At 32.7% G+C, this 27,937-nt stretch overlaps 4 protein-coding genes across 4 annotated transcripts; 2 read left to right on the forward strand and 2 right to left on the reverse strand.

Annotated features, from left to right (window-relative positions):
• Positions 1 to 5,462: 5,462 nt before the first annotated feature.
• Positions 5,463 to 13,719, reverse strand: LOC123702107 (adrenodoxin). The gene is made up of 3 exons (XM_045649751.1): positions 13,383 to 13,719; positions 8,840 to 9,019; positions 5,463 to 6,633 (listed from the first exon to the last, which is right to left on the reverse strand). Exons 1-3 carry the CDS (start codon positions 13,520 to 13,522, stop codon positions 6,477 to 6,479), a joined length of 477 nt encoding a protein of 158 aa, XP_045505707.1. The 5' UTR covers positions 13,523 to 13,719; the 3' UTR covers positions 5,463 to 6,476.
• Positions 13,720 to 14,008: 289 nt separating this feature from the next.
• On the forward strand, positions 14,009 to 17,369 carry LOC123702108 (tetratricopeptide repeat protein 1-like). The gene is made up of 4 exons (XM_045649753.1): positions 14,009 to 14,340; positions 15,022 to 15,267; positions 16,394 to 16,550; positions 17,047 to 17,369. Exons 1-4 carry the CDS (start codon positions 14,169 to 14,171, stop codon positions 17,324 to 17,326), a joined length of 855 nt encoding a protein of 284 aa, XP_045505709.1. The 5' UTR covers positions 14,009 to 14,168; the 3' UTR covers positions 17,327 to 17,369.
• A 1,029-nt stretch (positions 17,370 to 18,398) lies between these two features.
• LOC123702110 (sperm protamine P1-like) lies at positions 18,399 to 26,128 on the forward strand. Its single transcript, XM_045649755.1, has 6 exons — positions 18,399 to 18,457; positions 23,554 to 23,589; positions 23,676 to 23,687; positions 24,307 to 24,438; positions 25,626 to 25,728; positions 26,037 to 26,128. The coding sequence occupies exons 2-5, from the start codon at positions 23,564 to 23,566 to the stop codon at positions 25,717 to 25,719; spliced, it is 264 nt and encodes an 87-aa protein (XP_045505711.1). The 5' UTR covers positions 18,399 to 18,457; positions 23,554 to 23,563; the 3' UTR covers positions 25,720 to 25,728; positions 26,037 to 26,128.
• Positions 26,122 to 27,348, reverse strand: LOC123702109 (dioxygenase tasH-like). Its single transcript, XM_045649754.1, has one exon. It carries the CDS (start codon positions 27,006 to 27,008, stop codon positions 26,190 to 26,192), a length of 819 nt encoding a protein of 272 aa, XP_045505710.1. The 5' UTR covers positions 27,009 to 27,348; the 3' UTR covers positions 26,122 to 26,189.
• Positions 27,349 to 27,937: the final 589 nt, after the last annotated feature.

The raw sequence follows: 27,937 nt of genomic DNA on the forward strand, positions 1-27,937 counted from the left end.
AGCACAAATGTATATATAAATGGCTGAAGTAATAAATAAATAACTTTTATTCGTTATTGTGTTTTGTTTCGAATGAATGCTTTTGATGATTTTGCAAATTATATACGCGTAAGTCTAAACACGATCGTGGGGAACGCTAAAAAAATAAATTTAAATATTACTAGTTAGTAGTTACATTAATACAGAGAATATGGAAAAATACATGTTTTTTCGTATTTTTTATGAAATAAATATTATTTTATATACAAGTTTGTAATAAACAAAGAATAATACAACTTTGAACCTTTCACCTAGAATATAAAATTCTTACGAAATTCATTTTCGACCGACTCGACGATTTCACCGACTTCAAAAAAGGAGGTTTTCAATTCGACGGTAAATATGTATTTTTTATGTGTGTTCGCAGATAATTTCTTTATTTATGAACCGATTTTGATATTTTTTTTATATGCTAGTAAGTTAAAAAAGACCCATGTTCGTTGTTTAGTGGTCTTATCTGAAACTTTGTTTCCTCACGTATTTATTTAGGTTAAAATATATAATTTATTGTTATTTTAGAAGGGATACGGTGATAGTAGGGGGTTAGGTTTAAACAATAATATTATAAATAGATAGGTGTAGATAGGCTAAAGCGAAATGTAGCTAATTAGCCAGATTACACTTTGTCTCTTTCCCTCACGATACTTGAATCATGCCATCTCACTTTACACTTTTATTAGCTTCACCTGTATGTTTGTATGTAACAGACTCCATTATTAAATGAAATTAAACGGACAGATATAATACAAACTTTGTTCACTTATCAAGAATCTGTGACATTACAATAATTATATATTTATTTATGACACTTTATTGTACAGTACCGGTATTAAAAACGTATAACTTAACATGAATATGGTAAGTGATGTTAAAAGAATACATGAGTTTATCTTATTAGAACGTGTTTTTTTAGCTGTATCTATTACTAGCTGTGTCCCGCGGTTTTTCTCGCAGTGCTCTGCTCCTGTTGGTCTTAGCGTAAAGATATATAGACTATAGCCTTCCTCGATAAATGGGCTATCTAACACCGAAAGAATTTTTCAAATTGGACCAGTAGTTCCTGTTATTAGCGCGTTCAAACAAACAAACTCTTCAGCTTTATAATATTAGTATAGATTGAGCTCGAATGTTGTGTTGGTATTTGCACCTATTTACTTATAATATTATTGGTTTTATATATATTTCTAGATTTATCTAGATTACACGGTTGCACGGACGCAAGGTTCTCATTTTGCAAATGTTTTTAAATTATTGAATACTTGGTGAGATACTTTTGTTTGTATAAACTTTTTTTAACAATTAAGGGTCGTGACACACTAAGCGCAGCGTTTATTTGTATATAAATATTTATAGAGATAAAGTAGATTGAGTTTTCTTTAATGGCAATGGTTTTTAAATGTAATAATTTATAATAATCGTTATAAAATAATTATTTGTTTTAATTATTTTGACATATCTTCTTGAGTTATTTTTTCTCTGATATTATGTAAATGAAATTTTGTGTGTATGCTTGAAACATGTTAATCATATTGTGAACAAATTTCGTTAAAATTATCAAATATGGATATAGTAACTAGGTAATTGTTTAATTTTAATGAGTTTATCTTATTAAAATTCTGATATGATATGTAAGTTGTTTTAATAATATCATTTAAAATAATGTTTATTATGCTGAATAGATGCAAAGTAAATTTTAAAAACATGCAAATATTATAAAATATGTAATTATATTAGGGGGCGTCCATAAATTGCGTGCGAGGATTTAGGGGGGAGGGAGTCGAGTCAAATCTCATCTAACCTTGCGCTGGGGAGGCTCTCGGTAAATATCACGCTATCAAATTAAAAAAAAATTATGGACGCCCCCTTATCCATAAAATATGCTGAATATATGAGATAAAAAATTAAACAATACTTAATGCTAAAAATTCGCATGATGAGGGACGTATTGCGATTCTATCGCACAAAATAGTATAAGTTTTGTAAAACGTAGGTGTCTACTATCTCTCTTGAGTCTTAAGATTTCTTAAAGACTCGCACTTTCGCTAACTAAAAAGAGCTTTCAAGGAGTTGACAGAGGTAGTAGAAACCGGGTTTAAAACCGTTATAATAAAGTCTTGCAAGTTTTGAGCAGTATAATAAAAAGTATTTCTGCGTTATCTTATTTTGACAATCTATGAAAAGGACATACATTTTTATATATTAATAGCGGGTATTGTAAAAAGGCCTAGTGTATACTAGCCCTTATAAGAGAAATCAGTCTGTCTTGCTCTAGCATTCTTTTATACAGATGAGTGAGCGAGACGGATTGATGTCAGCAATTTTCTTTTAAATGAGTAAAGTTTTGTATTTCAGGGTTTTGTTACGCATAATTATTATGTTTCAGTTGAATGACTGTATGTAATATAAGCGATTTTTAATATTTTATAATGTGATTAGAAATAAATAATCTATTATCAAGATTTTGTTTTATTTTTACGCAACCCTCTAAAGAGCTGTGCCCCGCGGTTTTACCCCGTACCCGCAATACTCCGCTCCTGTTGGTCTTAGCGTGATAATATATAGCCTCCCTTCCTCGATAAATGAGCTATCTAACATCGAAATAATTTTTCAAATAGGACCAGTAGTTTCTGAGATTAGTGCGTTCAAACAAACAAAATCTTCAGCTTTATAATATTAGTATAGATAGTATCAAGTATAGATACCCTATGGCTTACCTAACCTGTGTATCTAGTACCTATTTATTAGACAATACAGTAATAGATTCGCAAAACATGTATATGAATATTTGCACTATAGGTACATACTTTGTTACATATGAATGCAGGTTCTAAGATTAATGCAGTTATGAATGCAGGGTAAGATTCTACAAAACCATCTTTTTCTAGACCTTATTACTTGATTGTTGTGGTAAGTTGGGGGACCCGAAAAATGTAAGGAAATTAGCCGCAGTTGATTAATGACACTGATTATACTTTACTAGCGGTCCGCCCGGGCTTCGCCCGTGGTACATTTTTACGTTTTCATACGGCTTCGCCCGTGGTACATTTTTACGAACCATCCTCGTACTTCAAGGAATATAATAAAAAAAGAATTATCGAAATCGGTTCAGCCGTTCTCAAGTTATGCGCTTACCAACACATTTTGGGATTCATTTTTATATTATAGACTAGCGGTCCGCCCCGGCTTCGCCCGTGGTACATGTTTACGTTTTCTCTACATAAGAACCATCCTCGTACTTCAAGGAATATAATAAAAAAGAAAAAGATAAAAAGTAGCCTATGTCCTTTCTCGGGTATCAAAATATCTCCATACCAAATTTCATGAAAATTGGTTCAGTAGTTTAGGCGTGATTGAGTAACAGACCGACAGACAGAGATACTTTCGCATTTATTATAATATTAGTATGGATAATCTAGTAAACAGATAAGTAAAGGTAGATTTTACACTGGAACGTGTTTGATATAATAAAAGGGCAACCTCTCGTTGTTCATGTTTGTACCTACTTTCTACGAACAACAAAAACTACCTACCTAGTTACAATACAAAAAAAATTATCTACTCTTTATTAAAAACTTGACACAACGCGGTCTGTCGAGAGTAGAACCAGTATTACAATATTATTGTAGAACACTGTGGTAGAATACACTGAACACACCCACACGCTTCGCGTTGTGAGGCGTGCATTTTTTTCCAAATGTACCTACATTTTAGGATCACATAACTAATTTAATATCGAAATAAAAATAATGTTAAGTTTCACTTGTATAAGTAAGCCTATTCAGTATTTATTACGAGATAAGAGATAATTGTTACAGTTTCGAGTTCAGTAGCCAAAACTTTTTCAAAGAATTCAGATAGTATTTTTAAGTGTGAACAAACTAATTAATCTTGTACATTTTTAAACAATTTGTTAAAATACTAATCCTCTCTTCTCACCATTAAAATATCTCTAAGCAACTAATTCATTAAAATCAAATTCCATTTTCGGCCAAATTGCGCCCATTCCATCTTTCTTCGAACGTAAATTTGAAATTTCCCGCCTTTGCTGCTCCAGGAATTTTTTATCAGATTGGTATTTCACAATATCGTTTAGTAATTTATTGATAATTCTATCGGAATCGTCCTTTTTGTTTGTAATATAGAGCATTCCATTTTTATCGAACATTCTGTTAATAATTTTTAAGTCGTTGGGGAAGTTTTTTCTGAACTGTAGATTTTCTATTGACGATATGTGGTGATAATGGTTATGTACTTGAATTGGCGAATGCTTGTAATAGTATCCACTTCTCATCTTATTACTCCAATATGGCCGGGCATGTCTATAAGCATATACTAATTCTACTGAAATTAAAATTGAATGTGTGTTTACCATAAAGTTCATGAGTGACAAATGCAATCATTTATTCTTATTTTCATACCTAACAATTATTTAATTATTATCCACGCAAAAATATGCTGAAATTAAGACTCGGTAGGTATGTGTAATGTGAAAAAAGTTAAGAAATCAGTGCGTGTTATAACATACTAGCTTTCCACCCGCGGCATCGCCCGCGCAGTCAAAGAAAAACCCGCATAGTTCCCGTTCCCGTGGGATCTCCGGGATAAAACCTATCCTATGTCCTTTCTCGGGTAACAAAATATCTCTATAGATACCAAATTTCATGAAAATTGGTTCCGTAGTTAAGGCCTGATTGAGTAACAGACAGACAGACAGAGTTATTCGCATTTGTAATATTAGTAGGATAGGATTCGATTGCTTTGCCTTATTGTATATGTCGTTTTTTTATTTTCTTTACTATCAAAAGACCTAAACTATTTACCATTATTAGACCATACTTACAAATAAAAACACTATACAATAAAATTTTATACATAACACTGCTGTTTATGGAATAAGTTTCTATCGGATAAGCCATAAGGGCTTTGTTATCAAAAACTAAATTTAAAATTGAAAGTTACGCTCATTAATTTTAGATTTTGCTTTTCATCATTATTATTTATTATTGGTTTTTAGATGTAAGAAGACATCGTCCGATAAAATAAAATCTTATAATCCTGAAACAGCATTAAATTCCACGGTTTTTTTTAAACTAATATAACTAATACTAATACCTACATTAATAAAAATCGGTCAATTTTATGGCATGATTTTTGGTTCTGGAGATGTAGTATATGTTACACAAGCTGCACTCACGGTTTCACCCGCGTGGCTCCGGTCCTGTTGGTCTTAGCGAGTTTATATAAGCCTATAGGCCTATAGCCTTCCTCGATAAATGGGCTATCTAACACCGAAAGAATTTTCTAAATCTTAGAGATTAGCGCGTTCAAACAAACAAACTCTTCAGCTTTATAATATTAGTATAGATGTATAGCCTACTTTTACAACGAAAAAATAACACGGGAGATTGAATAAAAGTCTCATGCTCGAAAAATAATTTATTAAAATACCTCAAAACAGTAACATTACGTATCTATCATAACTATTGTATAAATATAAACACATTTTAATACTTCTAATAAACAATTGCTGCCCTTTATCCGTCAATCTGATCATAAATAGTTGAAGACTCGATTGTTAAGTTATTATAGTGCCACAAACTTATCTGACCCGGTGACAAAAACTGGAACTACGTGCCGCCATTTTGAAATGTCACATTTTCACAGACTTTTCATACGGAATATTTTGTTTAAATAAAAAGAAAGCGACATCAGTGACACTGTCACCGGGTCAGATAAGTTTGTGACACTATACTATAATTTTATTATCATTGTATTGATGACAAACACTTATAATTATGACTTTTTTATTAACTTTATTGCATTTAAATAAAAAATAATGGTTAAAAAAATTGGGTTTAGAAGATTTATATATAATTTATTGTGCAATATTCACACTTAACCGTTACTAATATACTTTTTTGATAAATAATTAGGTTACTTACTTATTATTTTTCTTTCATTGGGGTTATAAGCAACTCACAATAATTCTATTAATATAGTTTTCTTTTTGGTTTAAACCATTTAAATAAAACCCCGTAAAATTGTCACATATAATTCAGTAATTTATTAAATAAATAATGAAATTTATTGATTTACATTCTAAAACATATGCAAAGATCCCAAGACCGTGACAATCAACTGTAAAAAAAACTATACATACATTCAATTTTTCGCTTAACGAATAATATTATTATGATCTCTTAGATTCCTTTGAATAAAATTCAACGCCATCTACATCCAAAAAATAAAATTCTCGAAGGACCAATTTTTTCAAAAAATTGTCAAAATTGATTATTTCTCAAATCGTATTTACTTTTGACACTTACAAAATATTCACATTCTTTTACTGGGTTTACAAATTCAACAAAAAAATTAAGCTAGCTACAATTTCAACTGGTAAAGAGGTTGAATATGTTTCATCAGTACAGCGCCATCTATCAACTGCGTGCGTCGTTCACACTTTCGGGCACTTTCACTACGAGTCCGTCGAGTTCCTTAGTGAGCGTCACTTGGCAGCCGAGCCGAGACGTGTCTGTGAGACCGTAGGCCAGGTCTAACATGTCTCGTTCTTCGTCGCCCGCTTCTTCGGGTAATCTGCGAAAGAATGATAGAGATGACTAAAATATTTAAGTATTACTTTTGTAACCTGCTACTGTTGTGAGAACTAAATAAAGATTTTATTATTATCATTATTACTTTAAGAGGTACTTCTCAAAAGCTATATCTTTCTTTATTAGCTTTCAACGGCCGCGGCGGCTTCGCCCGCGTAGCCAAAAACTTCCCATGTTTTACCATGGAAAAATGTACCCTATGTCATATTTTAGCCTGCTAACTATCACCATATGTAAAAATTATATAATAAATCGCTCTGTTGCGAATTGAAAGACAAACAAACCCATTTCTTTCAAAGGCTAATAGAAAAGTCTGGCAATTGCCCTTCTCGTGTAGCGGTAGCGAGTGAGACGTAAACTATTGTATGCTAGAGGGGAAAGAAAATCAAACACGGCTTCTGGCTTATGAACGGCCGTTGTCACTATATTGTAAACAACAACGGCCGACTATCCTGTCTGTCCTTTTGTTAGGTACATTATGAAAGAAATAAAAAAACGTAAACTATCTGACGGTTACCGAGTTGCGATAGAGAGCGATTAATATCTGTAAAAATCTCGGTCAGTGTAGACTTAGAGCTAGCGCGCAAGAGCAACTTTTGTCTCCGCAACTATTTTGTTTCTCCCATCAACTCTATGGGCTAGTAAGAAAGTGCGCGCACGTAGCGACGCAACTTCCCATAGAGTTGATGGGAGAGACAAAATAGTTGCGGCGACAAAAGTTGCTCTTGCGCGCTGACTCTTAGCTCGACAGAGAAAATTTAATTATCATGCAGAGATTAGCTTTTTTTCAATTTATGATATTCGAGGAAAAAATTAATTCTCAAAATCGGTGGATCCATATAAAACAACAACAAAATCTAAAAGTAACAACTTATTTGAATAGATATTAAATAATGTTTAATTCACTGGCTGCGTCCCGCGGTTGCACCCGCCTCAATGAGTTAATGAGTTTTTCCTTTTAATTCTAATGCACTGATATTCGGTAGGTATAAAAAGTAGCCTTTACTCCTTTTAACATCAGCTACCAGTGGAAGTCTCGTCAAAATCGTTCAAGAGAACGAACAGACATACAGACAAAAATCGTAAAAATTACTATTTTGGTATGTGTACCATGTAAACATCCATATGCATTTAGTAAGAAGCTGTTATTTTAACATAACAAACAGACGCTCCAATTTTATTATTGGTATAGATCTAATTTATCAAATTCAGAAAGTAAAATACAAAATCGTGCGTATACTATCTATATAAGCTTAGATTATATAAGTATCTAATTTCAGGCTGTTTTTTTGTGTCAACAAAATAGCTGACATCACTTTGACTCAATAAATCGGCTTGTTTATTTCTCAGCTATCGAAAAATTGCAAGTAAATGATAGGTCTATAGAAGGAATGAAAGTCAAAACTGTACCTTGATTATTACTACATAGTATAAAACAAAGTCGCTTTCTCTGTCCCTATGTCCCTTTGTATGCTTAAATCTTTAAAACTAAGTACCTACGCAACGGATTTTGTTGCGGTTTTTTTTTAAATAGATAGAGTGATTCAATAGGAAGGTTTTAGTATTTAATTTATTAGGTTTTAGACAAAGCGGGCGAAGCCGCGGGCGGTAAGCTAGTATCTTTTAAAGAATACTTGGGGCGTGATCTACAATATTATAACAATAGATATCGAAGCAAAAATATAGTACATATTTAGAATTTTTGTCCGTTTTTTGTATATGTATATCACCGGACTAAACTCAAAAAGTACTGCATGGATTTACTTCAAATTTGGACAGAGATATCTTGAGACCTGAGAAACGACATGGGAGAGGTTTTTACCCCGGATATCGCAAACGGGAACAATGCGGGTTTTTCTTTGACTACGCGAGCGAAGCCGCTGGCGGAAAGCTGATTTTAAAAATAAAACACATTAATTTAACCAAACAATACCTCAACCGCGACAAATCAAACAACAGTCTCCTAAATAAAAAGTTAATAATAATGCTAGTAATTTTTTGTCAATACATCAACAAAAGTGTTGTTAAGTTTGTCTATTAAAAGGTCGTCAAAATAAATAAGCGCGAGCGGTGTTATATCACAATCATTACAAAACTCTGCCTATAAACGTGAGTTTTGTTTCGGACAATTTTTGTATGTGAGTCTAGTCGATTATTGTATGTATTCTTGTTTGTCAAATTAATGTTACCTGTCGAAGTCCTCCTGCGTCAGTACCACGTGACACGTGGAGCAAGTCACGGTCCCCTCGCAGGCTCCATAGCCGTCGATATCGAGGTCGTTGTTCACGATCACGTCTAGAAGCGTGTCGCCTACTTTGCCTTCGGCTTCGAGCTTGCGGCCGTCGTACAGGAGGAAGGTGACCTTAACCCTGCGTAATGGAAATCTCTATTAAATACGTAAGTCCCGTGTATGGGGGCAGATGCATTATGCATGCATCATTTCTTGGTAACAAGTCTAACTTGGACAAGTAGGTGATCAACTGATCAGCCTTCTATGTCCTGCCAGTACGAGACATTTTTTTTTCTTCGTTTCCACCGGGAATCGAACCCAGGGCCCCTCGGTTCTACACGGTTCACGCGTTTATCACTGTACCAAGGAGGGAATTTAAATTATTAAATACTTAAGTCAATTCATATTTAAAACTCGGTCAAAATGGAAGCTAACGATAGTAAGTAGTGTCTTGCATAAAATGTTCACTCATCCAATTTTTTTTTCTCATTTGCAGTTATATGGGATTTATATACATTTATATAATATATAACAGATTTTATGAAAATCATTAACACAGTTCATGAGACACAGCCTGGTGACAGACAGACAGCGAAGTCCGAGTAATAGGGTCCCGTTTTAACTTTGTCAACACACTAAAAAGTAAGAATTCTAATCTGATTGTTATGTTTGATTTTTTTTATTTTATCTAAAAGTTTAAGTAGGTATCTAAGTACTATACAATAATATTTTCTACAAAAATCATTAAATTATATGTAGATTACACATTTGAATTACAACTGTATTATCACAATAAACAGATACATACAGTAAGGAAACTTCATACAAAATGTTCGAAATGGCTCCCCCCCCATAAAGCGTGTTTTCGAGGGTATTGAGGGGGATCGATAGTAGCGGGTGACACATCCACAGATTTTGAATATAGTATGGAAAAAAGTTTAAAGTGATGTCATTTCACATTAAATAAATATCGATTGTTTCAGTTTGTAGCCCTTTCAATAAATATGGCAGTATGAGTTTTAAATTATGTTGACATATTTTCTACCAAAATGATAGCTACAAATAGTACCTATTAGGAGTGCAGTATGTTTAAAGACCGCATCTATTTTTTACGCAATCTAGAAGAGCACGAAAATCTAAAAAATGGAAACCTTAAAAAATCTTGTTTAAATTTATGTGCATAATTACGTAAATATTAGGGAAGAAAAAGATAGATATTATAATAATTATTGTATTTTTATCGATACGTGACTTTACCACTTTGTCAAGCACTAAGCCTGTCAAACTATTTTCTTTTTCATCCTAAAACAAAAAGGTTATATAAAAGGAGGTTATATGTTCGTATAATAATAATTTTAATTTATTTTTGCATATTTTAATTTAATTTAATTTATCGTTTTAAAAATAATTTAGTAGGTATACCTACATACAAGTATTGTTAATTCTGGTTTAAAATAATTATTGAATACTTATTACTTATATGTATCATACAAATATCAAGCATTATAAATAATTTAGGTAGGTACCTACATTAAAATAGCCTTCGGCGTCCAAAAAAGACAAGATTTCGAAATATAGCACTGAAAAAAACGTACCTATTTACTTTTACAAGGTATATATTTTTAACCGACTTCAAAAAAAGGAGGAGGTTATCAATTCGGCCGGTATGTTTTTTTTTATGTATGTACACCGATTACTCCGAGGTTTCTGAACCGATTTACGTAATTCTTTTTTTGTTCGATGCGGGATGGTGTCGAATTGGTCCCATAAAAATTTTATTCGGATAGGCCCAGTAGTTTTTATTTTATGAGCATTTTTGTCTGTATATGTAAATGTTGCAAGTGCAAGTTTGAAGTCGGTTGTTTTTAACGCAGTTATCACTTGTATTGAGATTGTTTCTTCTTGTAAATTCATATTTAGGCTACACCATTTTTTAATTTTAACGGGTTTTAATCTCAAAATTACCACAAAGTCAACTGTGAAAAAAAGCAAACAGAAATATACAGGCCGAATTGATAACCTCCTCCATTTTTGAAATCGGTTAAATATCAAAAAGGTAACAGCCCTATAGCTATACGTCATAATTTCATCGCAGGGGCTTAGTTTCCTAACTGTATGTACGTAGTATATATCTGTCAACTGTGGTATTATGTAGTAGTAATCTTCACTAAATAACTAATATAGTTAAAAAAAAATATTATACTGTCACCGATCCATAATAAGTGTACAAAGTTTGAATTAAATCTGTCCGTTTAAAGTGGGTAAAAATCAAGTCTAAAGAAGTTGGTTACATACAAACATACAGGTGAAGCTAATAAAAGAGTGTTAACTTGTTTAATTTCTGTCAATTCATCAATTACCATGGGCAAAGTCCTAGCTAACAGCTAGTAATAGATTTTAATCAGACCCTATCATAGTAATACAGATATTCTTTTTAGGCCGGTTGCAGAGCTTCACCGACCATCAGTGCGTACGTCAGTCGCGTTTGTCCTAACTCCTATGTACGGAAATTCATAAAACCGTTCATAGCTAGACCGACCATACGCACGCGTATTTCCATATAAGCTTCTTGGTATTTCCATACATATGACAAGCGCGACTGACGTACGCACTGATGGTCGGTGAAGCTCTGCAACCAGCCTTAGCATTGTTTTTGAAGTGAAACTTCGTTAGGCGCGTTGAGAGTAAAATTTCAAGGTCGCGTCATGGCAATACCAACACGTCTTGGAGTAAAGCAAAGATTTCGGTATCTTTGAATCTTGTCAAAGAAGTTTCATTTCTGACACTTGTGCTCGGCACACACTTTCTTTTTTTATTTATTTTCGTTGTAAATGAGAAAAAATTGAAGAAAAAAAGAAGTGTGTGTCTAGAAAGAAAAATACCGCGGAAAACTGTTTAACGTCAGGAAAAATTAAATGATAAAAATTAGTGTTTATTCCATACAATATGATGATAATGAAGCATGTACGTCTACTCTTGCTTTTTTTCGCAAATTATTTTATATTAAAAACATGAATTTTATTGCATTAAAGATAACATGATATTTTTAATTGTCTCGAATACATACAATTTGTTAACAAAAGAAAATGCTTGCAATGCTTACAATAGCGCAAATTATGTTATGTAATTATACATATAAAGTAAAGACAAGTGTTATATTTTGTACATCTGAATAAACAATTTTGCAATATGTGTTATAGCCAAAGTTTATGCCATTCTTCAATGTCAATTTATTTTTAAATGAACCTCATGGTAGTAAAATTATAATTTGAAAACGAAAAAGCTACAAAACTACTGAATTGTTTTCGAAAGTACTTTCACAAGGAGAAAGCAATATTATTCCTTTGTGACATGATTTTTATTCTATACTAGCGGTCCATCCCGGCTTCCCCCATAGTAAGTGTTTATATTTTCTCTCAATAAAAACCATCCTACGAGGATGAAGGAATATTATAGAAATTAAATTAACAAAAATTGGTTCAGCTGTTTTTGAGTTTTTTGCTTAGCAGCACATTTGGCAATTCATTTTTATTAAAAGAAGATTATCCAAGGTTAACAAAACATGGATAAGCAGCTTGTAATATACAGGGTGGACTAAGCAACTTAGAGAGAAAGTACTCTTCTTACTGTAGATAGAAAATTTTACTAAAAGGAACTGTTCCATTATTTTTGAAAATTGTGAAAACTGCATCGAAAATTATCCGAAAATTCTGCCTAGCCAGCCACACCTGGGAAGATTCGCAGGATTTCAATCACTCCTGTACTTTTTATTGCATCCACAATAAGGAAAGTTCACAAAACAATATGTATAAAAGGAAAGGAAAAGTATATAATAGCTCAAGAGTTTATTTGCTTGAAATAAAAAATCTCAGGAACCACAGGTCCAATTTGAAAAAATTATTTCACTGGTAGATATTCCATTTATTGAGGTAGGCTATATATCATCATGCTAAGACTGATAGGAGCGAGCAATGCGGGTAAAACCGCAGGGCACAGCTAGTATAGTATAAATGTTGTAATAGTTAGAGTAGCAGCTAAATTTTCATATTTGGAAGGCTTTAGCCGTGATGTTTTATCTTCAAAGATACCTTATAATTATATAACAGCTATGAAAATTATTGGTACTATTGAACTTATTACTGATATGACTGAAAAGGACATTGGTGATTTTTAATAGGGGTTAAAATGTTGATTTATTCTGTATGTACAGAGTTCAGATGACACTCATGATGATTATCTATCTTATATATTCACCTTTAAATCACTACATAGTATAAAAAAAGTTGCTTTCTCTGGCCCTATGTCTCTTTGTATGCTTAAATCTTTAAAACTACGCAACGGATTTTGATGCGGTTTTTTTAATAGATAGAGTGTTTCAAGAGGAAGGTTTTAGTATATAATTTATTAGGTTTTAGACAAAGCGGGCGAAGCCTCGGGCGGCAAGCTTGTTTTAAATAAATAAAAAAAATGGCAATATATTATATTGAATTGAAAATACTCACTTATCTGATTGCAAAGCGGGTCGTGTCGTCGATAGAGGTACTAAATTCCTATAATTGCCAAAAGTCGTCATCGGACCGTTATTTTTCCGCGCACTCGGCACTATGTATTTAGGCAAACTTTTTATTATATTTCTAAACATTATTGTATATTGTGGAATATCTTCTTAGTCACAAAAACCTAACTTATAAATAATTCACACTTAAACAGCGTCACAACTCACAAGTTAGTATTGCATTATCGTAACTTCTTATCAAAATGAGTGATCTTGAACCTTGAAAATTCGGATTTCGGAAATTACGATTGCCAAATGCCAATTGCCAAGTCCACGACGTGAGTAGTGACAGCTGATTGCTTCATGTCAATTTGACAAATTAAGATCTGTTCTGAAACAAAATTTTACGTTTTCTTTATAAAATCGTTTAAATACGTTTGACAGAGCTTATGAGATGAAATAAGACTATTTTAAATTTATTCAAATTGCTATTTCCTATTCCTAAAAATGATTTTCATTCAATATTAAATATTTTTATTCGATACAGTTACCTATAGATACAGCTTTTCTGGATTTTCATCTGTCACGTTAAATGTCAAAATACTAGAAAAAAAATCTAGAATGTCATTTTGACATTGAGTCATCATCCATAAAACCATATTCCATCGCAAAATAATGAAAATTGTACATACATATTTCGATGCAAGGTTTATTTTAAAATAAAATACCTACATTCATATTTAAAGAACTGATTTAGAATCGTTTAATATATTACTTATACACTTATTGCAAAATGTCCGATAGATTGAAGAGTACGAATAGTGTATCGAATGAAGATGTTATTGAAGATTTAACAAAGAATTTAGAGTTTTCTTTACGTGCTGGCGATACCCAGGAAAAGGAAAATCCAGATCTAAAACCGAAGGATTTTAATGCAACTGGTGACAGAGAACCTACAAAATCAGGTAAATAATTAGCAACATATAAAGTACCGTAACAAAAGAATATTTTTCATAATTTGCATGTTCCTCAGCTCTAACAATAACATTTTTTATTCCGTTTTAATTCGTGTTATTAAATGTATTCTGCATTGATATTCACGAGGTTATAAACTATCAGTGTGTAAAATTATTTCTATTTTTGCATTGAAAGTGTAATAAAGTGTAGGTAATTAACAGACATCTATTGATTCACCTTAGGAAATTTACACATTGCTAATAGTATGTAAGAACGTATTAAAGTGTATATTAGTTACATTAATTGTCACAGAACTTATTACATTGTTGTTATCTTGTAAATAAATATTATAACAGTCTTAATAACAGTAATTACTAAATATTAAATCTTATATTATTATAATGCATTAATATACAATTGTTTAGCAATAAGTACTGATAAGATATTCATATAGCTTTTATAAAGAAAAATCCGCATAGTTCCCATTCAATTAAGTTCAATCCAAGTTACCCTCTATATGTGCGCTAAATTTCATTGTAATCAGTTCAGTAGTATTTGCGTGAAAGAGTAACAAATATATTATATTATACATACACATACATCCATCCTAACAAACTTTAGCATTTATAATATTAGTAGAATTGGTAGTATAGTAGGACTTTATCAATAACATATTTGTTTTTCACAAGATTTCGCAGACATTCCATTCGACGCGGAGGATGAAGACACAGAAGCCCAGCAGAATAGTGATAAAGACGATAATGATGACAGCGATACAGACTCCATCGATGAAGTATCGTTGAAAGACACGGAAATGAGCTTAACGGATGACCAAAAGGAGGAACGGAAAATCATTTCTGAAGAACTTAAGGTGGCGGGCAATGAGGCTTTCAAAGTTGGCGATATGAAACGGAGTATAGAGAAATATACTGAAGGTATATTTGTTTTATTTTATTATTTAAAGTTTAAATATCATTCTAATATTATAAACCACTAGCTTTCCGCCCGCGGCTTTGACAATGTTTTCAAAGAAAATCCCGCATAGTTCCCGTCCCCGTGGGATTTCCGGGATTAAACCTATCCTATGTGTTAATCCAAGTTACCCTCTATATGTATGCTAAATTTCATTGTAATCAGTTTAGTAGTATTTGTGTGAAAGAGTAACAAACACACACACAGCCTCACAAACTTTCGCATTTATAATATTATTAGGATTAGTAGGATAGGATTAGTAGGATTAAAATTGTAAGCAAGTTTTTTTTTAACTAACCCAGTATTTAAATAATGCAAATAATTATTCCATTGTTAAAAGAAGATATTATTGTGTCATAGCTATAAGAATATTATGATGAAAACATATTGTAAGAAATAAGTCATTTCTTATGTAAAGCTATAGAAATAAATAATTATATTTTATGACATAGATAATAATCATCTCTTTGAAATGTAGAATTTTAAGAAAACAAATTGAAGGTTTGACCTTCATCGTACTAACAAGAGAAATATAATGTTTAAGAATATTTTATTTTCATTTTAAAAATATTTTTTTATTTCAACAGTAAATCAGGAATAAAATAGTTTTGAAATCCATTTTCGTTTAGATTTTTCCAAGTAGTTTGTTAGTTTGATCCTATTTCTATTTTTATTTAATATTTGTAGCATTTTTGCCTCATGAGCAAATTTATTAATTTTTTTTAATAATAATTAATATTAATATCAAAAACTAGCTGTATCGCGAAGGTTTCCCGCATTGCTCCGCTCCTATTTGTCTTGCGTGATTATAGCCTATAGATTTCTTCGATTAATGGGCTATATAACACTGAAATAATTTTTCAAATCAGGCATGCAGTTCCTGAGATTAGTTTGTTCAAACATACACACTCTTTAGTTTATATTTTTTAGTATTGCTATAGATAAATAATAATACAATTAGAAGAAGAAGAAGAAAGATCGTTTATTTGACTCCACAAACACAATTAACACAGAATACAAATTACATATTTACATACATAAACATAAACATTACATAAATAAAATTAAAATTAAAAAATTAAATTACAGGTTTAAACATCTGTCCGCTACAGTTTCCAAAGCAAAGGGCGATATTATATTGCAACAGGAGTGCGGCCAAAATGAAACTCGAGAAACACAAACACGCTATAAAGGATTGCACTAAAGCTATTGAGTTGGATGAAAATTACTTAAAAGCGTACCACAGGTGAGAATTTGTCTATGTAATATGTTCTAGACTTAGAATACTGACGTAGAAGGAGTCTATGCGAACCAACTTACAGTTAAAGCCGTACTGCATTGTATACATAAACATTCTACACACACAAGAACATAGTAGTTAACGTAAACATTAATGTACTCCTTAGTGAGACAAAGATAGAATATAGGTACCTACATTTTAACCATTAGCAGAAAGAGTTAAAAACGTAATCCATCTAATATTAGTTTACTTAAGACGGAAAGCGTTTTTACGCGTATGCCGATTCTACTCCAGATGTACATGTATTCCAAGATAGCAATTGAAAGCCAATTTACAAAAGTTTAATAGGTAGTAACCCAAAGTTTTCACCTACCTGAATATGTGCACGTCTTATTAAATCTTCAATATATCACCTGTATCTGAAATAAACCGCGATTATTATTATTCGGTGTACAAAAAGCCGCTCTTTTTAAATTTTTTTTTTTTTACTTTTCTTTTTCAGGCGAGCACAGTCATATGAGGCCACAGACAAGCTAGACGAAAGTCTGGCAGATTATAAAAAGGTTTTGGAATTGGATCCGTCACACGCAGCTGCGCGCGCAGCTGTCATCAGGTTGCCGCCAATGATCGAAGAGCGAAATGAGAAGTTGAAAACGGAAATGTTGGGAAAATTAAAAGATTTGGGCAATATGATATTACGACCGTTCGGTTTGTCGACGGAAAACTTTCAACTTCAGCAAGATCCAGATACAAAGGGATACAAAATTAATTTTAAGCAGTAATTTTTAGGTTATGGCTGAATTGATAATAAATGTATGAAGCTTTTTATTTATTTTATTGCAATCCGAGCATAAAGAAGGATAATGCGAATGAATATGGTACCTAACAATCAATAAAATCTACTTACACATATAAAAATAAGTCGGGTTTTCCTTCCTGACGCTATAACTCCAGAATGCACGAACCGATTTCCACGGTTTTGCATTCGTTGGAAAGGTCTCGGGCTCCGAGAGGTTTATAACAAAGAAAAGGTGTCTCTGGTGGCGAAACGGAGTTCGCCCGGTTTGCTAGTTTCATATAGAATCTAAATAATCTTTACTTGATATTATTTTCAACGCGACCTGCAATAATTATTTAAAAAAGGAGACCTAGAAATAAATTGGATGCATAATTTCTATCATATAATTTATTTTATTATGATAACTATGTAAACTTTTTAAAGTTTTTATTACTTTTTTAAGCTGAACTTAATTTTTAATTAACTTCTAAAGATATGTCTACCGTCTGTTCTGTATACTTACTAGTGCTTACTGTTTCGCTATGTCTGGACGATGGAATTTCTGTTCTGTAAAATATGTATATAAAAACTAGCTTTCCATCCGCGGCCGCAGCATCGCCCGAGCAGTCAAAGAAAAGCCCGCATAGTTCCCGTTCCCGTGGGATTTCCGGTATAAAACCTATCCTATGTCCTTTCTCGGGTATCAAAATATCTCTATACCAAATTTCATGCAAATTGGTTCAGTAGTTAAGGCGTGATTGAGTAACAGACAGACAGACAGAGTTACTTTCGTATTTATAAGATTAATAGTTTATTAATAATAGTATAATAGTATGGATATCAACTATGTAAAAATACACACGATTTTTTTATCAAATTGCTACATTAACCTTATTACTTTTACTACCTTTTTGCTATAGTACATTAATCTATGAATTTTTAAAAATAAATTGACAAGACATTTAAAAACGGAATGCTTTGAATATTCCGAAATGTTGTAATAATTTTTTGAAGAATTTTATTTTGTATTTTGAGATTTTATTGATATTAAATTATTCATGAAGAATTATAAAACAAATTACACATGTGAAGACTGAAGTGTTTAAATGAATTTAATTATTTTTTGAAGTTAGAGGTAAGAAAATAAGTACTTACTTAAAGTAAGGCATAAGCCGCTACCATTTCTTCCGCAAGTGGTAACCGCTAAACCGCAAAAATTACCGATAACCGCACACACAACGGTTAACAAACTGTGAGCCGTCAGAATAGGTGTTATGAAAAACCACTCTTACCGCAAGCTTACCGCGTTTTGCGAATTATTCCCGTTTGCCGTTCTGTAAAAATTCACGGCAAAAACTATATGGTGCGTTTTCTATAAACTGTTATCAGAATGGGGATTTTTAATTATTAAGTTCCACATCTATTCGGCAATAGATGGCGCCTCTTTCTAGTATCATCTAAAATAGTAAATACACGTAAATCTATCTATACAAATATTATAAAGAGGAAAGGTTTGATTTTTTGTTTGTTTGTTTGTATGAATTGAATAGGCTCCGAAACTACTTGGCAGATTTGAAAAATTCTTTCACTGTTGGAAAGCTACATCATTTCTGAGTGACATAGGCTATATTTCATTTTCAAAAAAAATAGGCATCCTTACTAAAATTACGATAACGTAATCCAAGGTGTGAAAAAAATATCAAAAAACTACCTTACATCGCGTGCGCTGCGAAAACTGTTGATGATAGAACAAAATGATATACTACATTTTTTTAGAACACACCATTGTCTACAAAAAATCAGCGGCAGCATATCTCTAACTATTACAGTCATGTCACAATAAGCGTTTTTTTATTGAAAAAAAGAAATTAAAATACCACCGCTACAAAAAGCTCTTTATTTGTACCTTGGTATTAACCCTTATCAAAATAAATGATGTATTATTTAATATTATATAATATTTTAATAGCCATAAATATTACACTGTTTTTAGCTTTGTTGATTCTACACGTTGGGAAATGTAATACTTATAATAAATGCGAAAGTTTGTGAGGATGGATGTACCTACTCACTCTTTCACGCAAATACTACTGAAGATTACATTGAAATTTAGTATACATATATAGAGGGTAACTTGGATAAACATATATGTATATCCCGGAAATCCCACAGGAACGGGAACTATGCGGGTTTTTTTAAACGCGGGCGAAGCCGCGGGCGGAATGCTAGTACATAATAAATCTGTAGAAGGGTCAATTCTGTACATTGAAAATATTGAAAAAATAAATAGCAGGGGGTGTTACTGGATCTATACCAAACCCAAATATGTGATTAAAAAATTTTTTGTCTGTCTGTCTGTCTGTCTGTCTGTCTGTCTGTCTGTATCACGTGAAAACTAGCGGTTCGATTTCGATGAAACTTGGTATAATTATACCTTATTATCCTGGGCGTAAAATAGGATACTTTTTATCCTGGAAAAATACGTAGAAAAAAATTAATCTTAATTTTTCAGTTTTATCCATAGACGTTGTTCCGTAGAACCGCGAACACACGTTGCGTATTATTATAGGCCTAGCCGTATTTGGGAATTGGGTCCAATAGATATTTATAAGATGTTATTGACAGAGGTACTCAAAATGGAGAAATAACCATCCACGCGAAGACCGACAGCCGCGCGGACGGAGTCGCGGGCGGAAGCTAGTGAATAATATTTTAATGAAATCGATATCACGGGGCGGAATTGTAGACGTTCCCTTGACCCAAACAATTGATAATAAGTGATTCATATCATACTCGTTAAGTTTGATAATTTAAATAACTTAAATTTGCATTTATTTAATTTACTAACATGCTATATTTCTAAAATAATAGTTATGTAGAATACATATTAATATTATCACATACCATTTGATTGTATCACACAAAAATCCATTTTTATTTGGTACCTAAGAGCGTTTTCACATTGTCCGGTCCGATATCGGATATCGGAAGCCGATAGCCGATATCCGATATCGGACACAATTTGCCCTTTCACATTATCCGATAATATCGTCCCGATATCATGAGTGTTGCCAGAAACTGGAAAAGTAGATATATTATGGAGAATTAAAAAAAACAGTGGATGCATTTATGTTACAAAAAATAAACTTTATTTTAAATAAAATAAATAGTAATAAATAAACTATGTTTTTCAAACCGGTTTAATCTGCTGACTGCGGAGTTTGGATTTGTACCGTCTGCAGAGTCAGAATCTAGTTTCAATATTCAATTTCATTGTGAGGCTTGTTTTTTTTATATGCTGTTTTTCTTTTTTTAATAATAGAACATGTTGTGTGGTCGTAGTGAATTTTAGAACTTTTTTATATTAAATCATGTACGACTGTTATGTTCTTATACAAATAAAATAAAATAAAATTCAACTCAGTATTAAAGCGACAAAACTGGCAAATATAAATTCAAATTACATTTACAAATGTAGGTGCTGTTATCACAGAACAGTAAATTATCTACGTCTCAGAGCAATTACGTAGTACCACAGACTAATAATAATATAGCCATATTATATAATCTAAGCATACGAGCCGTGACAACCAAACAAGAAGCTTATATCTTATACACTGGAGATTTCGGTATGAACATTTGACGTGTAACAAGAAAATTGTTGTGTTTTATCACTTTCACACCTAACTTGGTATTGCCACTGTTAATACGAAGTTTTCCCAAGGCTACTATGTATGCCGTAATATTCTGTGCAAAAGGTTAGTTTTTGTACATGAGTTTGTTGATAAATTGCCAACAACGTCATTCAGAAGCATTGTTGGATGAGACAATTATTATTTCTGCTAAATAAAATAAGTATCGGACCAATTATTAAAAAGCGATACTCCCTGATTATGGGTAGTTACCATAATAAAATTGTAGCAACTCTCACTTTGACAATATGGCATAAGTGTCAAAAAAATTGCGTCGCTTCGAATATTTAAGTTAATATTGTTGCGTATTTAATAAATATTTTCCGAATATAAATAATGTATTGCATTGTGAAAAATTGCAGAAGTGTTTGGACACCAAATTCTGGCATAGAATTTCACAGGCAAGTGTATATTTACGTTATTTACAATATTCCTCAATACTGCTGCATTTACCTGTTAAGAATCATTTCAATGGCAAAAATTGTAAAATTTTGCATCATTTTAGAAAGCAGTCATGTTAAATTTGTTATTTTCCTAATACTTTATCATTTTTCAACAAGTTTTCAATAAACAAAATTAACAAGTAAGGTAACCATGATGACGAGTTTTTATGGATAGTGAAGAGAATATATTGTAATAACAATATTATGATGAAATTTAGAACACCATTTTCAAGATTTTTACTAGTAATGAAACAACACTCGACATCGGTATTGCACTCATAATATGTAATTCTAAGATTGTTCGTTTTTACATTGAAATTTATACTTTTTTAAATTACCTCATATTTTTTGTTTTAGGTATTTCAGCTTTCCAAAAAGGAAAATAAAAAGAAATATATACGTGCCCATCAAGGGTAAAATTACTGAGGATTACGACCCCGAAAAAAATACCTTTTGAAAAATAAACTTAGTTGTGCAAGGCGTTTATTATAAACAGTTTTTCTTTGATGATTTTGGCTTGAAATTGACCCGTCGAAGCAACGCGTTTAAAAAGAAAGATCTGAGTAGCTTACAATTTGGTAAACAGCATCTGGTGCAAAACACAACTTTCCTCTATTTACAAAGGATGTTAATGCTATATATCGGTTCATATCCAGGCTTTGTAGCCAAGAGTTATTTAAAACTATCATTCTATACCAATTAAAATTGTATGTACCTATAAAGTATGGCCAGTAATATTATAATATAATTAATACTGTTAAAAATATATGTCGTTATTATTTATAGACCATGATTTTTAGTTTTTTCTATTTCGAAAAATCCTGAATATACAAACCAGTGTGGTCACCCACAGAAAGAGACAAAAAACAACACTGACGTCATTCAAGGTTATATTTTCTTGTGACAAGTCAATGGTCATAGTGCAATCTCCAGTGTATTAGATATAAGCTTCTTGCAACCAAAATAGTAAACAAGCCAAACAAGCTCAAAAGTCGCCGCGCGTTCTTGACAAAATGTAAGGTCGCCGCATTCTAATTCTGAAATTTTAGAGAAAACTAAACAAATTGCCGTATTGTAAATTTTCTTTTCAATAAAAAGAGTTTGATTTAAAAAAATTCAACTGATAGATCGTAGTTGTACATACAGTAAAAATAACTACAAAAATATACATTAGTAATACATTAATTACTTAATATTATTTAGATGTGCTATTTATTATACAGGTTTGATATCGGCGCTAAAACAAAGCACTAAATCTGTGACTCAATGACAACAATACAATAAACAGCTTACAGCGCAACAGTAGTCCAAGTAGGAGGAGGAGCGAGGCAGAATGAGTAAATAAAGATAAAAGACACTAATATTTCGAAGATACGGTTGAATTTAAGAACGCAATATATTTTTGTTTACTTCAGTTCAGCCAATTGCCGTATATTATAGGACGGTATTAAAATAGCTCCCGTAAAAATAGTATTTTTAATGCCTTTAAATACTTAAATGAATGTTTTCTTAATAAAAAGGTTTAAAGTAAATGAAAGGATTTTTTTATACATTTAGCGCCTAGAAATGACTGAAAATACACAAACTAGTGCTTTTTTTGCTGTTGGTATACTACCTTTTCGAAAATTGAGTTGGTAACACTGAACATTATCGTCCGATAGTTCACGGGAATATCGGTGTTGGCTCCGATATCCGATATCGGACCGGACAATGTGAAAGACAGGTACTTATATCATACATTTTACTTAGCCTCCGATATCGGATATCGGCTATCGGCGCCCGATATCCGATATCGGACCGGACAATGTGAAAACGCTCTAAATAACGCATAAAACTCAGATTATTAGGTAAATAAAACAAAATAATGAAAGCTAGAGTATTGAAGTTAATTCAGTCCGAAATTATTTAATTATCACATACCTACATTTGTTACATTCAAGTGTGTATGTTTTCCAACAAAAATTACTGAATCGATTTTGGTGAATGTTGACATTGGAAAGGGAGAGTCCCTTTTCCTTCAAAGGCATTTGTGTGGATAATTATAGGCAAATGAAGATTTGTTGTACTCATACATAATTATTTATTTTTTATTTCAGAGAAAATATAATGGCAAGATGTCGTCGAAGGCGAAAGTATGTCAATGTCTTATAATTTGTAATTGCATACATTATTTTAAATTAATTTATAAATTATACCTATAATTAATTACCACTTTCAGAATGTGCAAAACGTGAGTAAAATTCTCATATTAAATTTTTGAACGATATCCTGACTTAAATGTGTATGGTACCTACATAAAATTATTAATTTTACTGAATCAGATGGTAAGTAAGTTGAAGTTATTCCTATCTAATAAAGACCACAGTGCAAGTAATACAGATAAAGACAATCCTGATAGTATAAGCAAAAAGTTTTTACTTGGCAAACAAGGTTGTCGCATAGCAGACCTGTGGAGCAGACGTCTGGTATTAGAGCTCCGGCATGACGACGCGACGTTGCGACATTTTCAAGGAATTATTTAAAACCTATGGAGCATATCTCATTTGTAAACGGTTTGGCAACGTCGCTAATTTTGACATTCCCATATTAATTGCTTGGATAGGTATGCTATGCAGCCTTTGCAGCCGGCGACGAGTCTCGGGTCTCCCTAGTCCTCCTAGGTAGCGTCATAGTGAGGCAGTGCTTGTTTAACCACGCCGCCCATAAGCACTTACATCTCGATAGTATTAAGCTGAAAATTTAATTACTATTACCACAGACTAATAATAATATACTACGTTACATATTTAAAAAAGATATGTTACTTTGTTACATTGGTTTTATAATAATTGGCTGATATATGGGCGCAGTCGCTGCCGCTCGAAGTCGGGGCGCTTCAAGCGTTGCCGCTCCGGTGACCGGCGGTACCGCGTGCGGCAGCGCTGTTGCCGCCGCCGCCGCGCGCGCTGCCGCCGCTCAAGGTCGCACCGCCGTAGGGGACGGTGAGCGATATTGTTTTTGTTTATCTGTTTAATAATATGGAGCACAATATACAGATATTCTTATAACTGTAAATTGTGCTCATACCCTTATGTGTCTCGTAAACACGCTTGCTTGTGTGCATGCCATTTCGAACGTGTTGTTTGAACTTTGAAGTTTCCCTTCCAGTTGTATAGAAATAGAATAGAATCGAAACATTCTGCTCAATAGAAACTGCTTTTCGAATCGGTGGTAACTGGTAAATGGTAAAACTACTTATATTATGACAACAATTCAAAAGTGCTTTGAGAAGAAGTCTAATTGAATAAATACATTTTTGAGTTTGAGTTTGAATACATTGACAATTTTTTGAAGATCTGTAGTTATAATGTAAAAGAATTTTCACACTATCTAATAGCACACAGACAGGTAGCTTGCTTAGCATCTAGAGCCAACAGCGAGCGCACTACGCGCTTAGTCTCGCTAATCGCTACGGCTTGTCGTCCGTGTATTGTAGGTTGTAATGCGCACACTTTCGTCAATTAAAGATTATAAGACTGCTTGCATCTTGAGTGTAATGATACAATCAACACTGTTTACATGGCCGCACGGCGAACGTCGACGCGACATTGCCGCTTCGCATACGACGACCAGCTAAGGGCTGGCGCAGATATGACGAAGCGCAGCGCAGATTCATTGTCATACTAGTATCGTAATTGTCCTCATTAAAATAAAACTCAAAATCAAATGATAAATAGCAATTCGGGTGTGACGCTTCGATGCTCTTCAGAAATATTGTTTTTGTTATTTGATTTTAAATTTTATTGTAGTGAGGATAATGTCGATAATAGTTTTACAATGATAAATGCACTGCGCTACGCTCCACCACAATATCTGCGCCGGCCCTAATACAACGTTGCCGCTCCTCATGATGAGCGGCTGACGCGACGTTGCCGCTCTTCGCTGATCGCATGATGAGCGGCTTACGCGACGTTGCCGCTCCTCACGTTGAGCAAGCGGTTTACAAAACGTTACCGCTCCTAACGACGAGCGGTTGACGCGACGTTGCCGCTCCATGGACGTGACTTTAGCGTATGCAAGTGTGATTTTGGCGCTCAGCAAGTCTGTCTGTGCTGCCGCGGCTTGACATTATTTGAAACATATTACGGTAGTACTAGAATAGTATTATCAGTATTATATGTGACGGTAGATACAACTGGCGCTGTCGCTCGCGCTCCGGAAGCTTCAAGCGGTGCCGCCGCTGTGACCGGCGATACCGGCTGCGGAAGCGGTCCTGCTCGTGATTGATTGTGGTTTGTTTAAAAATTATTTCCCATCAAAAATAGGGTGAATATATCTTTATTTCATAGGGACATAAATTACTTGTATTTTTATATATTTTTTTTCCTATACCAGCTTCACCAAGTATGTTTACATGTTAGACTCGATTTTGACCGATTTTAAGCGGACAGATTAAATTGATAATTTGCTAAAATCAAATAATTTATTCCGTTCATCAATAAATTGAACTAAATAATTACCTAATCTAATGTACTTACCTATTATTTTAATGCGTGTTTTTTAGCTTTTTGAAACTACATTTTTCATATTTTGTTTTCAGATGTTTGGTCCTGTGTTGAATAACGTGATTGAAATTGTTTTGTACTGTTTATATTTTACAATTAATTTATTAAATAAATTACTGATTTTACATTCAGATGCCTTTTATTCAATTACCTTTGACATAATATATACATAGTTAATAGTTCATTTTTTAATCCCAAATAAATCCACTTAGCTTAAACTTCTGTAGGAAAATACTTGAAAATATGTTTCTTCCGGGTTTTGGTCCTGCAGCTCCTAAGTTAACAATTAAAGGCATCAAATGATCTGCATCCCCCAAAGGGTGAGATTCTCTGCCTTGTGGAATTGTATCCCACGTTAAAATTGCTTCCGCCTCTAACTTGCCCGTACAAACATCGTTAAGAAATTGGTCGAAAACTTCATTAACTACTATTCCATCCATTGCATCACTGGAAGCCCGAAGTTTCTTAAATTCCTTCATATTGTGATACGACAATCCCGAACCGAAAATGGCGATGCCTTCTCTTCTGAATTCATATAAAATCTTACCAATGTTGTAGTGATCAACTGCGTCTTGATTTTTCAATATCGATACTTGCACTATTGGAATGTTTGCGCTAGGATTTATTAACAACATTGGAATAAAAACTCCATGATCCCAACCTCTTTTCTCGTCCAATTTGGACGGAATATTCGCATTTTTGAACGCCGAATGCAATCTTCCCGCCAATTCAGGGTCGCCGGGCGCATCGTATTTCAATTCGTAGCTTTCTGGCGGGAAATTATAATAATCATACAACAAATCATGACGTTTACCAGACGATATTGTGACTACATCCTCTTGTCTGTGAGCCGTGACCAATATAATCGCATTCAATTTACTGAAATCAAGTAAATTCGGTACGTTTCTTAGTGCATTAGCCATCTGAATATTATTTTTCTCACCCAGAACTGGCGAAGGTCCCCCGCCATGATTTAGAAATAGTGACGGGGCAATGTAACTCTCCATTCCCTTATAACTATAACTAAACACTCAACATTCAAGGAAAACGAACTTATAAATTCTGAATAACTTTTCATAATAATGATAAATACTACAGACTGAAGTTGTATATACAGACAATCAATGTTTATAATTATTTTAAGGCGCAGTTACTCAGAAATATTTTTTTAACACGATAGGTTGGTTTCGAATAAAAATGTTTTATTTACCTAACTATCTATATTAACTTCTAGAAATAGGTGCTTTGTTTTCAATAATTCAACGATGACTAGGTACATTATCGCGTTATTGACGTAATTTTATAAAAAACTGCATGTAACGTTGCACTTTGTTCTTCATTATAGACTGTAGTGATACCTGCATATGAAACTTATTTTATCTTTTGACTGAGTATATAATTTAATCTTTTATTTGTACTATAAATAGATGCACATTAACTATATAAATAAAATCATTGCTTTGGTGCAAATACAACACATAATATTTATATCTAAGATATTTATCTACTACCGTCTATCTACTTCAATGCAATTAGGTACTAACATAATTATTCGGGCTGATTTTTCAATCATTGGTTAAACTTATTCATCGAATAACGTATTAAACTAGCATATTTTCAAAAATGTATTCTAATTGTCTGTATTTGACAGTTTACAGGTTACATTTTTAAAATGTTCGTGTAATACTTTATTGGACGGATAAATTTTAACTAAGGATTGAAAAATCGGCCATAAATCACATTTAAATATTAGAACAAAGCTTTATCAAAGGGTCGATTACTGTTATTGATTATTATATTTTATATTCAGATTATTGATATTGTTTCTTCAAAAATCTAATGATGGAATTTTAGTTTTCATCAAAATCGGCTCCTTTGACCGTTTTTTTACCGTTTCCGTACAGCGCGACAGTTGAAAAATTCAATATGTATAATA

This window comes from Colias croceus, chromosome 23, assembly GCF_905220415.1.
Source record: "Colias croceus chromosome 23, ilColCroc2.1".
Taxonomy (NCBI): domain Eukaryota; kingdom Metazoa; phylum Arthropoda; class Insecta; order Lepidoptera; family Pieridae; genus Colias; species Colias croceus.

Bases quoted from the DNA above. Each gene is read 5' to 3' on its own strand.
- LOC123702108 (XM_045649753.1), top strand. From the start codon at position 14,169: ATGTCCGATAGATTGAAGAGTACGAATAGTGTATCGAATGAAGATGTT. The intron at 14,341-15,021 runs GTAAATAATTAG...GTTTTTCACAAG, and splicing joins CAGAGAACCTACAAAATCAG to ATTTCGCAGACATTCCATTC. The intron at 16,551-17,046 runs GTGAGAATTTGT...TTTCTTTTTCAG, and splicing joins TACTTAAAAGCGTACCACAG to GCGAGCACAGTCATATGAGG.
- LOC123702107 (XM_045649751.1), bottom strand. From the start codon at position 13,522: ATGTTTAGAAATATAATAAAAAGTTTGCCTAAATACATAGTGCCGAGT. The intron at 9,020-13,382 runs GTGAGTATTTTC...TCCATTACGCAG, and splicing joins CCCGCTTTGCAATCAGATAA to GGTTAAGGTCACCTTCCTCC. The intron at 6,634-8,839 runs GTAACATTAATT...ATTCTTTCGCAG, and splicing joins ACGCAGGAGGACTTCGACAG to ATTACCCGAAGAAGCGGGCG.
- LOC123702109 (XM_045649754.1), bottom strand. From the start codon at position 27,008: ATGGAGAGTTACATTGCCCCGTCACTATTTCTAAATCATGGCGGGGGA.
- LOC123702110 (XM_045649755.1), top strand. From the start codon at position 23,564: ATGGCAAGATGTCGTCGAAGGCGAAA. The intron at 24,439-25,625 runs GTGAGCGATATT...ATGTGACGGTAG, and splicing joins TCGCACCGCCGTAGGGGACG to ATACAACTGGCGCTGTCGCT.